Source organism: Cherax quadricarinatus, chromosome 6, assembly GCF_038502225.1.
Source record: "Cherax quadricarinatus isolate ZL_2023a chromosome 6, ASM3850222v1, whole genome shotgun sequence".
Taxonomy (NCBI): domain Eukaryota; kingdom Metazoa; phylum Arthropoda; class Malacostraca; order Decapoda; family Parastacidae; genus Cherax; species Cherax quadricarinatus.
Window position 1 is genome coordinate 12,800,282 of NC_091297.1, and position 19,353 is coordinate 12,819,634.

Genomic DNA, 19,353 nt, shown 5'->3' on the forward strand with positions numbered 1-19,353 from the left:
AGCTTACTACTGTCTCAGTAACACTGGTACAAGCTTACTACTGTCTCAGTAACACTGGTACAAGCTTACTACTGTCTCAGTAACACTGGTACACGCTTAATACTGTCTCAGTAACACTGGTACAAGCTTACTGTCTCAGTAACACTGGTACAAGCTTACTACTTTCTCAGTAACACTGGTACAAGCTTACTACTGTCTCAGTAACACTGGTACAAGCTTACTACTGTCTCAGTAACACTGGTACAAGCTTACTACTGTCTCAGTAACACTGGTACACGCTTAATACTGTCTCAGTAACACTGGTACAAGCTTACTGTCTCAGTAACACTGGTACAAGCTTACTACTGTCTCAGTAACACTGGTACAAGCTTACTACTGTCTCAGTAACACTGGTACAAGCTTACTACTGTCTCAGTAACACTGGTACTAGCTTACTACTGTATCAGTAACACTGGTACAAGCTTACTACTGTCTCAGTAACACTGGTACAAGCTTACTACTGTCTCAGTAACACTGGTACAAGCTTACTACTGTCTCAGTAACACTGGTACAAGCTTACTACTGTCTCAGTAACACTGGTACACGCTTAATACTGTCTCAGTAACACTGGTGCAAGCTTACTGTCTCAGTAACACTGGTACAAGCTTACTACTGTCTCAGTAACACTGGTACAAGCTTACTACTGTCTCAGTAACACTGGTACAAGCTTACTACTGTCTCAGTAACACTGGTACTAGCTTACTACTGTCTCAGTAACACTGGTACAAGCTTACTACTGTCTCAGTAACACTGGTACAAGCTTACTACTGTCTCAGTAACACTGGTACAAGCTTACTACTGTCTCAGTAACACTGGTACAAGCTTACTACTGTCTCAGTAACACTGGTACACGCTTAATACTGTCTCAGTAACACTGGTACAAGCTTACTGTCTCAGTAACACTGGTACAAGCTTACTACTGTCTCAGTAACACTGGTACAAGCTTACTACTGTCTCAGTAACACTGGTACAAGCTTACTACTGTCTCAGTAACACTGGTACAAGCTTTAACTCTCCGTGTCACTTGCTAGTAACAATATAATCAAGAATCATCTCTGTTACACAACTAATATCTTGTCTTGTTTCTCAGTTATTAAAAGTAAATACTGCAGCTTCCTTTTGTCTATTGTCAGTTGTTTGTAATGTTGTTTGTCAGTTGATGTTTGTCAACTGTTATTTACCAGTTATGTTTTCTCAGTTGCTATTTGTCAGTTATGTCATTAGCCAGATATTTGGTATGTTTATTGTACTTTCAGGCTATGAACTAATTTATGCACTATACTCTACGTAGGTTGTGATATAGGCCTCTGAAGTCAAGATTTTTTTTTTTTTGCGTGATCATTTTCTCACGTTTTCTCCCGTGCGACAGATATATTATCCAACTGGTAACGTACATATAAAAAATAACTGCAGCCCTACTGGACTGAAACCTTACAGGTTGTCATAGCTACTGAACACAGTGAAATGTTTGACGATGTCGCCATCTCTTTACTGAAGTCCTCTAGATTAAACTAACAGATTTCATTAATGTGTGTAACCCATCCTGTGATAAAATACGAGCGGAAACCCTTCCTGTCTTGTGAGTGAGAAGTGCACACTGTTGTTGCTCCACAATGTAAGATGTCAGACAGCATGGCATCACCTCAGGCTGCTAGTGTTACCTTGTGTGTGTGTGTGTGTGTACTCACCTAGTTGTACTCACCTAGTTGAGGTCGCAGGGGTCGAGTCCTAGCTCCTGGCCTCACCTCTTCACTGTTCGCTACTAGGTCACTCTCCCTGAATCGTGAGCTTTATCATACCTCTGCTTAAAGCTATGTATGGATCCTGCCTCCACTATATCGCTTCCCAAACTATTCCACTTACTGACTACTCTGTGGCTGAAGAAATACTTCCTAACATCCCTGTAATTCATCTGTGTCTTCAACTTCCAACTGTGTCCCCTTGTTGCTGTGTCCCATCTCTGGAACATCCTGTCTTTGTCCACCTTGTCAATTCCTCTCAGTATTTTTTATGTCGTTATCATGTCCCTCCTATCTCTCCTGTCCTCCAGTGTCGTCAGGTTGATTTCCCTTAACCTCTCCTCGTAGGACATACCTCTTAGCTATGGAACTAGTCTGGTTGCAAACCTCTGCACTTTCTCTAGTTTCTTCACGTGCTTGGCTAGGTGTCGGTTCCAAACTGGTGCCACATACTCCAATATGGGCCTAACGCACACGGTGTACAGGGTCCTGAACGATTCCTTATTAAGATGTCGGAATGCTGTTCTGAGGTTTGCTAGGCGCCCATATGCTGCAGCAGTTATTTGGTTGATGTGCGTTTCAGGAGATGTGCCTGGTGTTATACTCACCCCAAGATCTTTTTCCTTGAATGAGGTTTGTAGTCTCTGGCCCCCTAGACTGGACTCTGTCTGCGGTCTTCTTTGCCCTTCCCCAATCTTCATGACTTTGCACTTGGTGGGGTTGAACTCCAGGAGCCAATTGCTGGACCAGGACTGCAGCCTGTCCAGATCCCTTTGTAGTTCTGCCTGGTCTTCGATCGAATGAATTCTTCTCATCAACTTCACGTCATCTGCAAACAGGGACACTTCGGAGTCTATTCCTTCCGTTATGTCGTTCACAAATACCAGAAACAGCACTTGTCCTAGGACTGACCCCTGTGGGACCCCGCTAGTCACAGGTGCCCACTCTGACACCTCGCCACGTACCATGACTCGCTGCTGTCTTCCTGTCAAGTATTCCCTGATCCATTGTAGTGCTTTCCCTGTTATCCCTGCTTGGTCCTCCAGTTTTTGCCATAATCTCTTGTGTGGAACTGTGTCAAACGCCTTCTTGCAGTCCAAGAAAATGCAATCCAAATATGTGTGTGTGTGTGTGTGTGTGTGTGTGTGTGTGTGTGTGTGTGTGTGTGTGTGTGTGTGTGTATATATATATATATATATATATATATATATATATATATACACACACACACACACACACATATATATATATATATATATATATATATATATATATATATATATATATATATATATATATATATATATATATATATATATGATGCTCTGTATCTCCTCCCAAGGTGCCTTACTATTCCAAGACTCACTCACTTCCTGAGGTGTGCACCCTCTTTTGACAACCCAACACTCAACGAATATGACTCACACCTGAGGTCAACCCTTAAGAAGGCACTGAACCTGTCACTAGAGGATCAGCAATGGGATCAGGCAACCCTCCCAGTGCGACTGGGAGGTATAGGAGTGCGCAAAGCAACGCATGTTGCCTTACCTGCTTTTCTGTCTTCGTGTTTGGCTTCCAGTGCATTAGTCAAGATGATTGTTCCCGAAAGCTTGAGAGACGTGGTAGGAGCTCAAGACCCCAGGTTTACTGAAGCAGCGATTCGGTGGGACACCCTTACAGATTCCTCCTGTAGACCAGCTCCTCCCAAAGAACACAAACAGTCCCACTGGGACAAACCGATCATGGAAAAAATCGCCAGCACAATGCTCTCCAATGCCTCAGGAAAGGACAAAGCTCGTCTCCTGGCAGTGAAGGCACCACACTCAGGAGATTTCCTGTTAGCTGTTCCAAATTCCTCCTTGGGCACTCTACTAGACCCACAGGCCATTCGGATTGGTGTTGCTCTTCGCCTAGCCGCCCCCATCCTCACCGAACATAGGTGTATTTGCGGCAGGGCGACAGCTGATCAATTCGGACTTCATGGTCTCGTGTGTCACACAGCAGAAGGGAAGTATGCCAGGCATGAGGAGGTCAATGACATCATAAAGAGAAGCCTCGCCACAGCCCGTGGCCCAGCTCAACGGGAACCCCAAGTGCAGAGGTCTGAGGGAAGTCAAAAGCGTCCTGATGGAGCCACTATGCTACCTTGGAAGGATGGAAAGCAGATTGCCTGGGACTACGCATGTGCTGCCACATTGGCAGACACCTACTTGCAATACTCCGTAGTGGAAAGGGGTGGAGCTGCCAGCCACAGGGAGACTCAGAAGATCCCAATAGGGTCGGAGACCCTTGGAGCATGGGGCAAGTGTGCTCTAAAGCCTAATAGAGCTGGGTGAAAAACTCATCATAGAAACCAAGGACCACAGGGCGACCAGCTTCCTCTTTCAGAGACTCAGTGTTGCAATCCAGAGAGGAAATGCTTGCAGCATTCTGGGCACGCGGCCCACCGCCGGGGAGCTGGACGAAGTATTCGAGATGTAGCTCTGAGTTACCTATGTTGTTTTACTTTCTATCGTATTTTTGTGAATGTTTTGTCAATGTAATTTGTCTTTAAATAAAATATACATAAAATATAGGGGGTGGTAGGAGAAAATTCTCAAACAGCTTCAGGGAGAACCTTGAGTTTTCCCTGAAGCAAGTTTATTCTTTTCTCTGAGGATGAGGGTCCCTATAACAGTTCTAGAGGTGGTACCTCCCTATATATATATATATATATATATACATATATATATATATATACATATATATATATATATATATATATACATATATATATATATATATACATATATATATATATATAAATATATATATATATATAAATATATATATATATATACATATATATATATATATATATATATATATATATATATATATATATATATATATATATATAGTAGTAGGTTGGTAGACAGCAACCACCCAGGGAGGTACTACCGTCCTGCCAAGTGAGTGTAAAACGAAAGCCTGTAATTGTTTTACATGATGGTAGGATTGCTGGTGTCTATTGTCTGTCTCATAAATATGCAAGATTACAGGCATGTCTTGCTACTTCTACTTACACTTAGGTCACACTACACATACATGTACACGTTTATTTATACACACTCATCTGAGTTTTCTTTGATTTTATCTTAATAGTTCTTGGTCTTATTACTTTTCCTTTTATATCCATGGGGAAGTGGAATAAGAATCTTTCCTCCGTAAGCCATGCGTGTTGTAAAAGTCAACTAAAATGCCGGGAACAATGGGCTAGTAACCCCTTTTCCTGTAAAGATTACTAAAAAGAATAAGAAGAAGAAAATTGTCAAAGTGGGAAGTCTGAATGTGCGTGGATGTTGTGCAAATGATAAGAGATGATTGTGGATGTTATGAATGAGAAGAAACTGGATGTCCTGGCTTTAAGTGAAACGAAGCTGAAGGGGGTGGGAGAGTTTCAATGGAGAGGAATAAATGGGATTAGGTCAGGGGTTTCAAATAGAGTTAGAGCTAAAGAAGGAGTAGCAATAATGTTGAAGGATAAGCTATGGTAGGAAAAGAGGGACTACAAATGTATAAATTCAAGGATTATGTGGAGTAAAATAAAGATTGGATGTGAAAAGTGGGTTATAGTAAGCGTGTATGCACCTGGAGAAGAGAGAAGTGTAGAGGAGAGAGAGAGATTCTGGGAAATGTTGAGTGAATGCATGGGGAGTTTTGAATCAAGTGTGAGAGTAATGGTGGTTGGGGATTTCAATGCTAAAGTGGGTAAAAATGTTATGGAGGGAGTAGTAGGTAAATTTGGGGTGCCATGGGTAAATGTAAATGGGGAGCCTTTAATTGAGCTATGTGTAGAAAGAAATTTGGTAATAAGTAATACATAGTTTATGAAAAAGAGGATAAATAAATATACAAGGTATGATGTAGCACGTAATGAAAGTAGTTTGTTAGATTATGTATTGGTGGATAAAAGGTTGATGGGTAGGCTCCAGGATGTACATGTTTATAGAGGGGCAACTAATATATCGGATCATTATTTAGTTGTAGCTCCAGTTAGAGTAAGAGGTAGATGGGAAAAGAGGAAGGTGGCAACAACAAGTAAGAGGGAGGTGAAAGTGTATAAACTAAGGGAGGAGGAAGTTCGGGCGAGATATAAGCGACTATTGGCAGAAAGCTGGGCTAGTGCAAAGATGAGTAGTGAGGGGGTTAAAGAGGGTTGGAATAGTTTTAAAAATGCAGTATTAGAATGCGGGGCAGAAGTTTGTGGTCATAGGAGGGTGGGGGCAGGAGGAAAGAGGAGTGATTGGTGGAATGAAGAAGTAAAGGGTGTGATAAAAGAGAAAAAGGTAGCTCATGAGAGGTTTTTACAAAGTAGAAGTGTTATAAGAAGAGCAGAGTATATGGAGAGTAAAAGAAAGGTGAAGAGAGTGGTAAGAGAGTGCAAAAGGAGAGCAGATGAAAGAGTGGGAGAGGCACTGTCAAGAAATTTTAATGAAAATAAGAAAAAATTTTGGAGTGAGCTAAACATGTTAAGAAAGCCTAGGGAAAGTATGGATTTGTCAGTTAAAAACAGAGTAGGGGAGTTAGTAGATGGGGAGAGGGAGGTATTACCTGGAGTTTACCTGGAGAGAGTTCCGGGGGTCAACGCCCCCGCGGCCCGGTCTGTGACCAGGTAGATGGCGAGAATATTTTGAGGAACTTTTAAATGTTGAGGAAGAAAGGGAGGCGGTAATTTCATGCACTGGTCAGGGAGGTATACCATCTTTTAGGAGTGAAGAAGAGCAGAATGTAAGTGTGGGGGAGGTACGTGAGGTATTACGTAGAATGAAAGGGGGTAAAGCAGCTGGGACTGATGGGATCATGACAGAAATGTTAAAACCAGGTGGGGATATAGTGTTGGAGTGGTTGGTACTTTTGTTTAATAAATGTATGAAAGAGGGGAAGGTACCTAGGGATTGGCGGAGAGCATGTATAGTCCTTTTATATAAAGGGAAAGGGGGCAAAAGAGATTGTAAAAATTATAGAGGAATAAGTTTACTGAGTATACCAGGAAAAGTATACGGTAGGGTTATAATTGAAAGAATTAGAGGTAAGACAGAATGTAGAATTGCGGATGAGCAAGGAGGCTTCAGAGTGGGTAGGGGATGTGTAGATCAAGTGTTTACATTGAAGCATATATGTAAACAGTATTTAGATAAAGGTAGGGAAGTTTTTATTGCATTTATGGATTTAGAAAAGGCATATGATAGAGTGGATAGAGGAGCAATGTGGCAGATGTTGCAAGTATATGGAATAGGTGGTAAGTTACTAAATGCTGTAAAGAGCTTTTATGAGGATAGTGAGGCTCAGGTTAGGGTATGTAGAAGAGAGGGAGACTACTTCCCGGTAAAAGTAGGTCTTAGACAGGGATGTGTAATGTCACCATGGTTGTTTAATATATTTATAGATGGGGTTGTAAAAGAAGTAAATGCTAGTGTTCGGGAGAGGGGTGGGATTAAATTATGGGGAATCAAATTCAAAATGGGAATTGACACAGTTACTTTTTGCTGATGATGCTGTGCTTATGGGAGATTCTAAAGAAAAATTGTAAAGGTTAGTGGATGAGTCTGAGAATGTGTGTAAAGGTAGAAAGTTGAAAGTGAACATAGAAAAGAGTAAGGTGATGAGGGTATCAAATGATTTAGATAAAGAAAAATTGGATATCAAATTGGGGAGGAGGAGTATGGAAGAAGTGAATGTTTTCAGATACTTGGGAGTTGACGTGTCGGTGGATGGATTTATGAAGGATGAGGTTAATCATAGAATTGATGAGGGAAAAAAGGTGAGTGGTGCGTTGAGGTATATGTGGAGTCAAAAAACGTTATCTATGGAGGCAAAGAAGGGAATGTATGAAAGTATAGTAGTACCAACACTCTTATATGGATGTGAAGCTTGGGTGGTAAATGCAGCAGCGAGGAGACGGTTGGAGGCAGTGGAGATGTCCTGTCTAAGGGCAATGTGTGGTGTAAATATTATGCAGAAAATTCGGAGTGTGGAAATTAGGAGAAGGTGTGGAGTTAATAAAAGTATTAGTCAGAGGGCAGAAGAGGGGTTGTTGAGGTGGTTTGGTCATTTAGAGAGAATGGATCAAAGTAGAATGACATGGAAAGCATATAAATCTATAGGGGAAGGAAAGAGGGGTAGGGGTCGTCCTCGAAAGGGTTGGAAAGAGGGGGTAAAGGAGGTTTTGTGGGCGAGGGGCTTGGACTTCCAGCAAGCGTGCATGAGCGTGTTAGATAGGAGTGAATGGAGACGAATGATACTTGGGACCTGACGATCTGTTGGAGTGTGAGCAGGGTAATATTTAGTGAAGGGATTCAGGGAAACCGGTTATTTTCATATAGTCGGACTTGAGTCCTGGAAATGGGAAGTACAATGCCTGCACTTTAAAGGAGGGGTTTGGGATATTGGCAGTTTGGAGGGATATGTTGTGTATCTTTATACGTATATGCTTCTAAACTGTTGTATTCTGAGCACCTCTGCAAAAGCAGTGATAATGTGTGAGTGTGGTGAAAGTGTTGAATGATGATGAAAGTATTTTCTTTTTGGGGATTTTCTTTCTTTTTTGGGTCACCCTGCCTCGGTGGGAGACGACCGACTTGTTGAATATATATATAAATAAATATATATATATATATATATATATATATATATATATATATATATATATATATATATGAATGTATGTCGTGCTGTATAGGTAAAACTAATCTTTTATACGTTTAAAGATGTATATTTTTTAATTTAAGTTAATTTAAGAACTAATAACTTTGTACCAAAAGAATCTTAGAAAACTTAACTAACCTTATTACAACAAGCGCAATTTAATTTAGCCTAATCCAGCTAAATATATTTTAGATAAGTTTACAATAATTTAATAATAAACAAACACAATGAAATATATTTTTTTTCGTTAGGTTCAGAATGTTTTTTGCGAAATTACTGCATACCCAAATTTTCGCTTGCCTTATTCGGCAAGAAGAGCACTGCTATTTAATCCAAAATCGCAAGTTTTACCTATATGCCACGAGACACACACACACATACATAATAACACTGGGATTAGCCAAGGACTCGAACCCATGTTGTTTTGGCCCGCCTCGTGGTGAGCAAAACTCACCCATGACGCTCTAACCCACGGGACCGCGCAATCCTACAATAACCAAGCACCCAGCCAAGCTAGGTGTTTCACCTTGGTCCGAGGACATACGGTGGTGTGGGCGCCTCTGAGCTAATTTCATTCTACTCCCCATTTGGTGTACTAGCCTTAAGAAGCAGTATTTTATATTATTGTAACTACGAACGAGTGGTATTGACAATAACAACGCTGCAACTAGCCAAGGACTCGAACCCATATTGTTTTGGCCTGCCTCACGGTGAGCGAAAATCACACATGTCTACCAACCAGTTTTTCTACTACCATGGGCCCGGCCTTGGCCCAGGCTCCTGTGATGCTAGCCTGGTCAACTAGGCTGTTGATGCTGGTGGTCCGCTGACCCACATATCCATCACAGCCTGGTTGATCTGGCACGTGGAGAGGGTTTCGGGGGTAAACGCCCCTGTGGCTCGGTCTGAGACCAGGCTCTTGTCCAGTTTCCTCTTGAAGACATCTACACTGGTTCCAGCAGTGTTTCTGATATCTACTGGTAAGATGTTTAATAGTCTGGGACCACGATCATTGAAACAGTGTTCTCTTATTGTGCCCGCGGTGCGCCTGCTTCTCACCAGGTGTATTTTGCACTTCCTCTTATCTTTCTCACTCCAATATGGTGTTATGACAGTGTGCAGATTTAGAAAAAGACCCTCTAGTACTTTCCAGGTATATATTATCATGTATGTCTCTCCTCTGTTCCAGTGAGTACATATTTGGGACTTTAAGGTGTTCCCAGTAATTTAAATGCTTTATTGCTCTTCGTATCTGTTCCAGCTCTGATGTTTCTCCTGCCTTGAACGGGACCGTCACCACTTGCATTATTTCCCTTGTTTTGAAAGTTCTCATTATCCACCCTGTCATCTTCCTGGTTCTCATGACAGTTGGTATTATTGTGTTCTGTGACAGTAAGGTCAGCTGGTACCCAGCAAGGACCTACAAGATGGCTCGCAACCTGAAAACTCTTATTCACAGAAAAGTATTTAATAACAAAAAAGGCACAATACCGTGACTGGAACGATACACAAATAACCCGCACATAAAAGAGAGAAGCTTACGACGACGTTTCGGTCCGACTTGGACCATTGACAAAGTCACACTAACCAAAGTCACACAACCAGACGCCGCACATGTGCGACGTCTGGTTGTGTGACTAACCAAAGTCACACAACCAGACGCCGCACATGTGCGACGTCTGGTTGTCTTTGTTGTGGACGTTTCGCCATCCAATGGCTGGCTGGATGGCGAAACGTCTACGATAGGGATGCCCGGGTGTTGCGCATGTGTCTTAATTTCATCTTGTCGGTATTATATACCATTCTTGTACTACTACTACTACTACTACTACCACCACCACCTCTTCCTGCCTATATATAGCCGTCCTGCTCCACTTCTGGTTAGTGTGACTTTGCCAATTGTCCAAGTCGGACCGAAACGTCGTCCTAAGCTTCTCTCTTTTATGTGCGGGTTATTTGTGTAAAAGTATTTAACATTGTTTTTCATCATTAAAATTTATAAACGTGTTTTCCATCAAAAATTACTTCCACTTCATGTCATTTCCCCCTAAATCAGAGACTTTTAGTGCAACTGTTTCATCATAACCAAAACAGAATTACAACAACAAAAAGTACAATACAAAAACTGTAATAACTCTTAGTTAACTACCAATTACATCCTGGGTAGTTTACCTTTGATAGTTAACTATGACACCAGCTTACAGTAACTATGGCACCAGCTTACAGTAACTATGGCACCACCTTACAGTAACTATGGCACCACCTTACAGTAACTATGACACCAGCTTACAGTAACTATGGCACCACCTTACAGTAACTATGACACCAGCTTACAGTAACTATGGCACCACCTTACAGTAACTATGGCACCAGCTTACAGTAACTATGGCACCACCTTACAGTAACTATGGCACCAGCTTACAGTAACTATGGCACCACCTTACAGTAACTATGGCACCAGCTTACAGTAACTATGGCACCACCTTACAGTAACTATGGCACCACCTTACAGTAACTATGGCACCACCTTACAGTAACTATGGCACCACCTTACAGTAACTATGACACCAGCTTACAGTAACTATGGCACCACCTTACAGTAACTATGGCACCAGCTTACAGTAACTATGGCACCACCTTACAGTAACTATGACACCAGCTTACAGTAACTATGGCACCACCTTACAGTAACTATGGCACCAGCTTACAGTAACTATGGCACCACCTTACAGTAACTATGGCACCACCTTACAGTAACTATGGCACCACCTTACAGTAACTATGACACCAGCTTACAGTAACTATGGCACCACCTTACAGTAACTATGACACCAGCTTACAGTAACTATGGCACCACCTTACAGTAACTATGGCACCAGCTTACAGTAACTATGGCACCACCTTACAGTAACTATGGCACCAGCTTACAGTAACTATGACACCAGCTTACAGTAACTATGGCACCACCTTACAGTAACTATGGCACCACCTTACAGTAACTATGGCACCACCTTACAGTAACTATGGCACCACCTTACAGTAACTATGGCACCAGCTTACAGTAACTATGGCACCACCTTACAGTAACTATGGCACCACCTTACAGTAACTATGCCACCAGCGTACAGTAACTATGGCACCAGCGTACAGTAACTATGGCACCACCTTACAGTAACTATGGCACCAGCGTACAGTAACTATGGCACCACCTTACAGTAACTATGCCACCAGCGTACAGTAACTATGGCACCAGCGTACAGTAACTATGGCACCAGCGTGCAGTAACTATGGCACCAGCGTACAGTAACTATGGCACCAGCGTGCAGTAACTATGGCACCAGCTTACAGTAACTATGGCACCACCTTACAGTAACTATGGCACCACCTTACAGTAACTATGGCACCACCTTACAGTAACTATGGCACCAGCTTACAGTAACTATGGCACCACCTTACAGTAACTATGGCACCACCTTACAGTAACTATGGCACCAGCTTACAGTAACTATGGCACCACCTTACAGTAACTATGGCACCAGCTTACAGTAACTATGGCACCACCTTACAGTAACTATGGCACCAGCGTACAGTAACTATGGCACCAGCGTACAGTAACTATGGCACCAGCGTACAGTAACTATGGCACCAGCGTACAGTAACTATGGCACCAGCGTACAGTAACTATGGCACCAGCGTACAGTAACTATGGCACCAGCGTACAGTAACTATGGCACCAGCGTACAGTAACTATGGCACCAGCGTACAGTAACTATGGCACCAGCGTACAGTAACTATGGCACCAGCGTACAGTAACTATGGCACCAGCGTACAGTAACTATGGCACCAGCGTACAGTAACTATGGCACCAGCGTACAGTAACTATGGCACCAGCGTACAGTAACTATGGCACCAGCGTACAGTAACTATGGCACCAGCGTGCAGTAACTATGGCACCAGCGTACAGTAACTATGGCACCAGCGTACAGTAACTATGGCACCAGCGTACAGTAACTATGGCACCAGCGTACAGTAACTATGGCACCAGCGTACAGTAACTATGGCACCAGCGTACAGTAACTATGGCACCAGCGTACAGTAACTATGGCACCAGCGTACAGTAACTATGGCACCAGCGTGCAGTAACTATGGCACCAGCGTACAGTAACTATGGCACCAGCGTACAGTAACTATGACACCAGCGTACAGTAACTATGGCACCAGCGTACAGTAACTATGGCACCAGCGTACAGTAACTATGGCACCAGCGTACAGTAACTATGGCACCAGCGTACAGTAACTATGGCACCAGCGTACAGTAACTATGGCACCAGCGTACAGTAACTATGGCACCAGCGTACAGTAACTATGGCACCAGCGTACTATGGCACCAGCGTACAGTAACTATGGCACCAGCGTACAGTAACTATGGCACCAGCGTACAGTAACTATGCCACCAGCGTACAGTAACTATGGCACCAGCGTACAGTAACTATGGCACCAGCGTACAGTAACTATGGCACCAGCGTACAGTAACTATGGCACCAGCGTACAGTAACTTACACTGTATCCTTATCAACCTCTTTTCTGCTTTTCTATTTTGTTTGCGATTTTTTCAATAATTTTTTATTTGGGGGCCATGATTTAAAATTATTACACAGATATTTAAAGCGCAGAAGCACAACACCTGGGAGGATGTGCTCGTAGACTGGCTGGTAGGCCGTGAGAGGCTTATCGTGTCGCATATAACAGCTGATGTTGAGCGGGCCTAGTTGAAGCACTCATGTTTGCACGAAAACACTCGCATGTGATTCTCGTATCGACGAAAAAAGGGGCTCGTATGTTTATGTTGGGTACTAAAGGAAGATATCAGCAAATTGTTATAATCAAGGGGAAGCGCTAAACCCGTAGGATTATACAGCACATATGGGGGGGGGAATGTGGAAGGTATTCAGGCTTAATTCAGGGAACTGGAGCACAGATTCAATTCCCTAGATCAAGAACCCCTCATCAGCATCAAGGAACCTTCCTTGAGGGGTCATATCAGCAAAATCTCGTATCGAGGGAAATTGCTGTAATTACTTCCAGGTCTTTCACTTGTTCCTTTTATTCTATCTGATGATCCTCTTAGGCTTTGTACACAGTGTCCCTTTCGAGTTCTTCATTCTTTCCATATCTAAGCAGCTGGAACTTATCAACACTGAACTTCATGTTGTTCTCCGCTACTCCCTGGAAAACCCTGCTTAAATCTTCCTGTAATTTTTCAGTGTCCTCTACCGTAGTGACTTTCATGGTATTTTAGTGTTATCTGCAAATAATGATGCATAACTGTGACGGGTGTTTTTATTTATGTCTGCTATGAGGATAAACAGCAGAGGTGCCAGGACAGTGCCTTGGGGTACTGTGCTTTTTTGCCTCATTGATGTTGGATTTTGCTGTTTACTACTCTGTTCTATATGTTAGAAACCTGAAAATTCATTTGTTTACCTTTCCAGTTATGCCCATGGCCCTCATTTTGTGGGCAATCACCGCATGATCGCATTTGTCAAATGCCTTTGCAAATTCTGTATATATCACGTCTGTGTTTTGGTTTTCTTCTAACGCCTCTGTAATTCCGTCATAGTTGTTTACCAGCTGTGACAGGCATGATATTCCAGTTCTAAGACAGTGTTGTTTCATGAAGTTTGTAATTTGACATCTTATCACAATTTCGAAGATTTTTGTGTGGGATGTTAGGGTTACTGGTCTATAATTTTTGGCTAGTGCTCTACTACCTCACTTACTGCTAAGGAGCTATGTCTGCACTCTTTAAGGTGAGGTTTGCAGCCTTTGCCCCTGGCTTGTAACCTGTCCAGATCGCTTTGAAACCGTTCATCCTCGTCCGCTTGTATTCTCATTAGTTTCACGTCGTCTACAAACAGGGATACCTATAACCCTATCCCTTCTGTCATGTCATTCATGTATACAAGAAATGGCACTGGCTATAGGACTGATCCTTTGTGAAACACCGCTTGTCACATGCATTAATTCCGGCACGTCGTCATGGGCCATCACTTTTTTCTCATGTCATTGCAGTGATTTTCCTGATATTCATACCTGCTTCTCTAACTTTTGTAGCAGTCTCTCATGCAGTACTGTGTCAAAATCCTTCTTACAGTCCAATAAAATGCAACCTGGTCAGGTTACCTCGTCACAGAACTCCAATAAGTCTGTAACACATGATTTTGCAGCCCGGAGACCCATGCTTGCTGTCATGTATGAACCCATTCCTTTTTAGGTACTGCACCACTCTTCCCCTGATAATCTCCATAACTTTATATACTATAATTGTCAGTGACATTGGTCTGTGGTTTTGTTTGTTACTTTTCTTAAAAACTGAAACTACATTTGCTGTCTTCCACACCTCGGGTAGTTGCCCTGTTTTGATAAGTCTTGTTGATAAGACTTGTTGTTAATGACGGCACACACACAGTGCCTCTACTCCCTCTCTCAAGACCCAGGGAGAGATATTATCTGGTCCCACCGCATTCAAGGTATCTAACTCACATAACAGTTTCTTCACCTCCTCCTTATTTTGTGTATTGTGTCCAACACTAGCTGGTGCATTCTCCTACCTCAGAAAGCTAGAAGCCTTTGTCTTTAAGAATATCCCCGAATTTCGTCCCGAGAACTTCATAGACTTCCTGGTCATTCCTTGTGAGGTCCCACCTTTCTTCATCCTGATTACCTGGTCCCTGACTTTTTCCTTCCTAAAGTGGCTATACATACAACAACTTTAGGTCAGATTTGGCTTTCGATGATATGTCATTCTCAAATTGCTACTGAGCGTCCTTCTTATCCATGCATATTCGCTTCTGGCTCTGACTTAATTCCTTGTTATCCTGTGTCCTTCACATTCTATACTTTTTCCAAGCTCTATCCCACTTGTCTTTGGCATCTCTACATCTCTGGGTAAACCATGGGATGACTCTGGTCCTTCCATTGTCTCTACTGACCATCATCATCTCATTCATCGTATTTCCTTTTAGTTCTCTTTCCCACTGCACCTCATACAAGAAGTGCATCATGCCTGTGTAGTTCTTTCTTTTGAAGTTTGGCTTCTCCTCTCTTTTTGTGCTGTTTCACTCTCCACTGTTAATTCCATAAGGCATTCCAAACTCAGGACCAAGTGACCACTAGCGCTGAGGGGCTTTTCGTACGTAATGTTGCCTGTGTGGGAACCACTCGCGGTGTATACCAGGTCCAGCCTAGTGTATGTGCACATGCACACACAACCAGAGAGAGAGAGAGAGAGAGAGAGAGAGAGAGAGAGAGGATGAACCAGCAAGACTGGACCTGGTATTTACTGCAAGTGGTTCCGACATAGGCGACATTACATATGAAAGGCACCTCGGCGCTGGTGGTCACTTGGTCAGAAGTCCAGTGGTACTGGACATGTCCAGTACCACTCGTAGAGGTTGAGGGAATGTAATGAAACACACCACAAACTCTGAAGGAATGAGAGAGCAAATCCACGTTAGTTTTTATATGACCTGTTATATGGAGGTGTAGGGAAGGCAGGTGTTATATTACATAGATAAACAACAGTAGAGGGAAGGCAGGTGTTATATTACATGGATAACCAACAGTGGAGGGAAGGCAGGTGTTATATTACATGGATAAACAGCAGTGGAGGGAAGGCAGGTGTTATATTACATGGATAAACAACGGTGGAGGGAAGGCAGGTGTTATATTACATGGATAAACAACGGTGGAGGGAAGGTAGTTTTTATGGGAGCTACGTATACAGAGGTAGGGAAAACTAGTTATTACAGTAACAAAGTATTGAGAGACGAGCGAGACAATTACCTCACCTGCCAACACAGGCAGAAACTCTACAATAACATACAACGAATAACTCAAAATACACAACTTACTAGACATCAACTACCATTCACAAAGCCAGTATAGATAAACAAGTAAAACAATCACACAAATACTAAAACACAATCACTAAATACGGCAACTACACTTTAAATTACAGATATAAAAATGGAATAAAAGAATAATAAAAGTTACAGAGGCGATAAAAATAGCGAGCGGTGAATTTAGTAAGATGAGGTGATGGGAGAGAGGAGGAGCTGGTGAGAGTGCAGGTGAGGGCAGTGCAGGGGAGGGTACTCACCTTCTTGTGGTTGGTCTTCATAGCCTGCAAGATAGGGACGCAACACTTTACAATATGAGCGTGTTAGTCCTCCACTACTACACTCCCACGCTGCTCAACACTTCCACCAACATTTGAAACTTTAGATTTTAGCTCAACTCAGCACCAACACTTGTACAGACACTTTTCACACACATTTTGATTGGCTTTGTATGTTGGCTGGTGGAAGAGTGTACTTTTATTTGGGCTCAGCTATCTGTAGAGGAAGAGAAAGGTTGATAGTCCTACTAAGAGAGCGCCACCCTGCCTAGTATTACATCAAATAACACAGCATCTTCCACAACAATATATCTCAGTAACTAAACGTCATATTGTACATGTATGTCACAGCCCAGTACATTTAGGCGAGACTCGCTTCACAAACTTCACTAAATTGACTACTTCCTCACACCTTTGTGTACTCAGTGTGGCTGACCATCTTACTGGCCACACATAATAGCCTCAGTGTACACTGTGTTCAAAGTAAACATTAAAGCATAACTGAGCGCATACAGCGGGTGTTATACACTGCAATAACAAATTTAGCAGCATCTGCTAAAAGTATGAGTGAGAGAGAAGCTTCAGAAGTGCAGTTTCTCTATTAAACATTAGATCATGACAGTATACTGCTACCTTACTTTATATTATAGTTACATAGTGAGAACAAGAACTAGCAATGTTTCCATGTGATATTCCAGCAAGCAGGAGCGGCTCTCCACATCAGACAATGATATATGTTAGTCTGAGGTGGGAGACTTCTGTAGAGCAATGAAGATATCAGTGATGGCGGAATTTCATTTGTCAGGAAACACAAGAGGTTTCTGACACGGGTCTTAGTCATTTGTTGACCTCCTAACTACAACTTCTGGTCATATGACTCAGACTTTCCACTGCCTTACTAATTCACCCCGTCAAACCTTAATGACTCTATCATTTGGTAAGTGCACAGGATATAGTCAAACATTACACTATGGGTTCAGTATCCACTGCAGTTTCAACCCAACCAATAATACCATCCACTTTACCCCTTCCCTTCCCTTCCACAAACTCCACATCTTCCACATACACCCCCCCCCTTCACACACTCGCCCTCAACAAAGACGATGGAGAGCACAATTACTAAGGGTAGATACCAAGTTGGTGTCAACAGCCGTGCCAAAATGGAGTCACGCAACCCTCGTGTGTAGGGTAATTGACCACGGAAAGAGAGTAAAAGAGGTAGGTAATGTGTGTGTGTGTGTGTGTGTGTGTGTGTGTGTGTGTGTGTGTGTGTGTGTGTGTGTGTGTGTGTGTGTGTGTGTGTGTGTGTGTGTGTGTGTGTGTGTGTGTGTGTGGTGCCGAATAGGTAAAACTGGTCAATTAGCAATAACTCATTTAAAATTAAGTCCTTTATACAATTTTCTCTTACACATTTAAAGATATATTTTTTTATTTACTTTAATGTAAAAATTAATAATTTTGTACCAAAAGAACCTTAGAAAACTTACCTAACCTTCTTATAACAAGCGAGATTTAAGTTAGCCTAATCCAACTAAATATATTTTAGATAAATTTAAATTAATTTAATAATAAACAAACACATTGAAATATATTTTTTTCGTTAGGTTCAGAATGATTTTTGCGAAATTATTGCATTTTCGCTTGCCTTATTCGGCAAGAAGAGCGTTGCTATTTAAGCCAATCTCGCAACAACACTGTGACTAGCCAAGGATTCCAACCCATGTCGTTTTTGCCTGCCTCATGGTGAGCGAAAATCACACATGACGCTAACTCACAGAACCATGTAATCCTACAAGAATCACGCACCCAACAGAGCTAGCTTTACCGTGATCCAAGGACATACAGTGGCGTGGGTGCCTCTGAGCTAATTTCACCACCGTATGTCCTCGGATCATGGTAAAACACCAAGCTCTGCTGGGTGCATGATTCTTGTAGGATTGCGTGGTCCCATAGGTTAGAGCGTCATGTGTAATTTTCGCTTACCATGAGGCGGGCCAAAAACTACATGGGTTCGAATTCGGCTAGTCACTGTTGTTACTGATTAATACCACTCGTTCGTGGTTATAACAACACACACACACACACACACACACACACACACACACACACACACACACACATCTACCTCACGTGGTGAGGTGTCAGAGTGGGCGCCTGTGACCAGCGGGGTCCCACAGGGGTCAGTCTTAGGACCAGTGCTGTTTCTGGTATTTGTGAACGACATGACGGAAGGAATAGACTCCGAAGTGTCCCTGTTTGCAAAAGAATTCATTCGATTGAAGACCAGGCAGAACTACAAAGGGATCTGGACAGGCTGCAGACCTGGTCCAGCAATTGGCTCCTGGAGTTCAACCCCACCAAGTGCAAAGCCATGAAGATTGGGGAAGGGCAAAGAAGACCGCAGACAGAGTCCAGTCTAGGGGGCCAGAGACTACAAACCTCACTCAAGGAAAAAGATCTTGGGGTGAGTATAACACCAGGCACATCTCCTGAAGCGCACATCAGCCAAATAGCTGCTGCAGCATATGGGCGCCTAGCAAACCTCAGAACAGCATTCCGACATCTTAATAAGGAATCGTTCAGGACCCTGTACACCGTGTACGTTAGGCCCATATTGGAGTATGCGGCACCAGTTTGGAACCCACACCTAGCCAAGCACGTAAAGAAACTAGAGAAAGTGCAAAGGTTTACAGCAAGACTAGTCCCAGA

At 42.6% G+C, this 19,353-nt stretch overlaps 1 protein-coding gene across 13 annotated transcripts in view; it reads right to left on the minus strand.

Annotated features, from left to right (window-relative positions):
- Ptpmeg2 (Protein tyrosine phosphatase Meg2) overlaps positions 1–19,353 on the minus strand; it is a 775,124-nt gene that overhangs the window by 168,234 nt on the left and 587,537 nt on the right. For 5 of the 13 annotated variants that reach the window (XM_070080413.1, XM_070080421.1, XM_070080408.1 and 2 more), the window contains one exon: positions 16,627–16,861. The exons of 6 other annotated variants lie outside the window; for them this stretch is intronic. In XM_070080413.1, coding sequence (XP_069936514.1) covers positions 16,627–16,647 — 21 coding nt within the window. In that variant the 5' untranslated portion in view covers positions 16,648–16,861. The remainder of the gene's footprint in view (positions 1–16,626; positions 16,862–19,353) is intronic. 2 more of the 13 variants (XM_070080391.1, XM_070080432.1) reach the window with 1 other exon arrangement.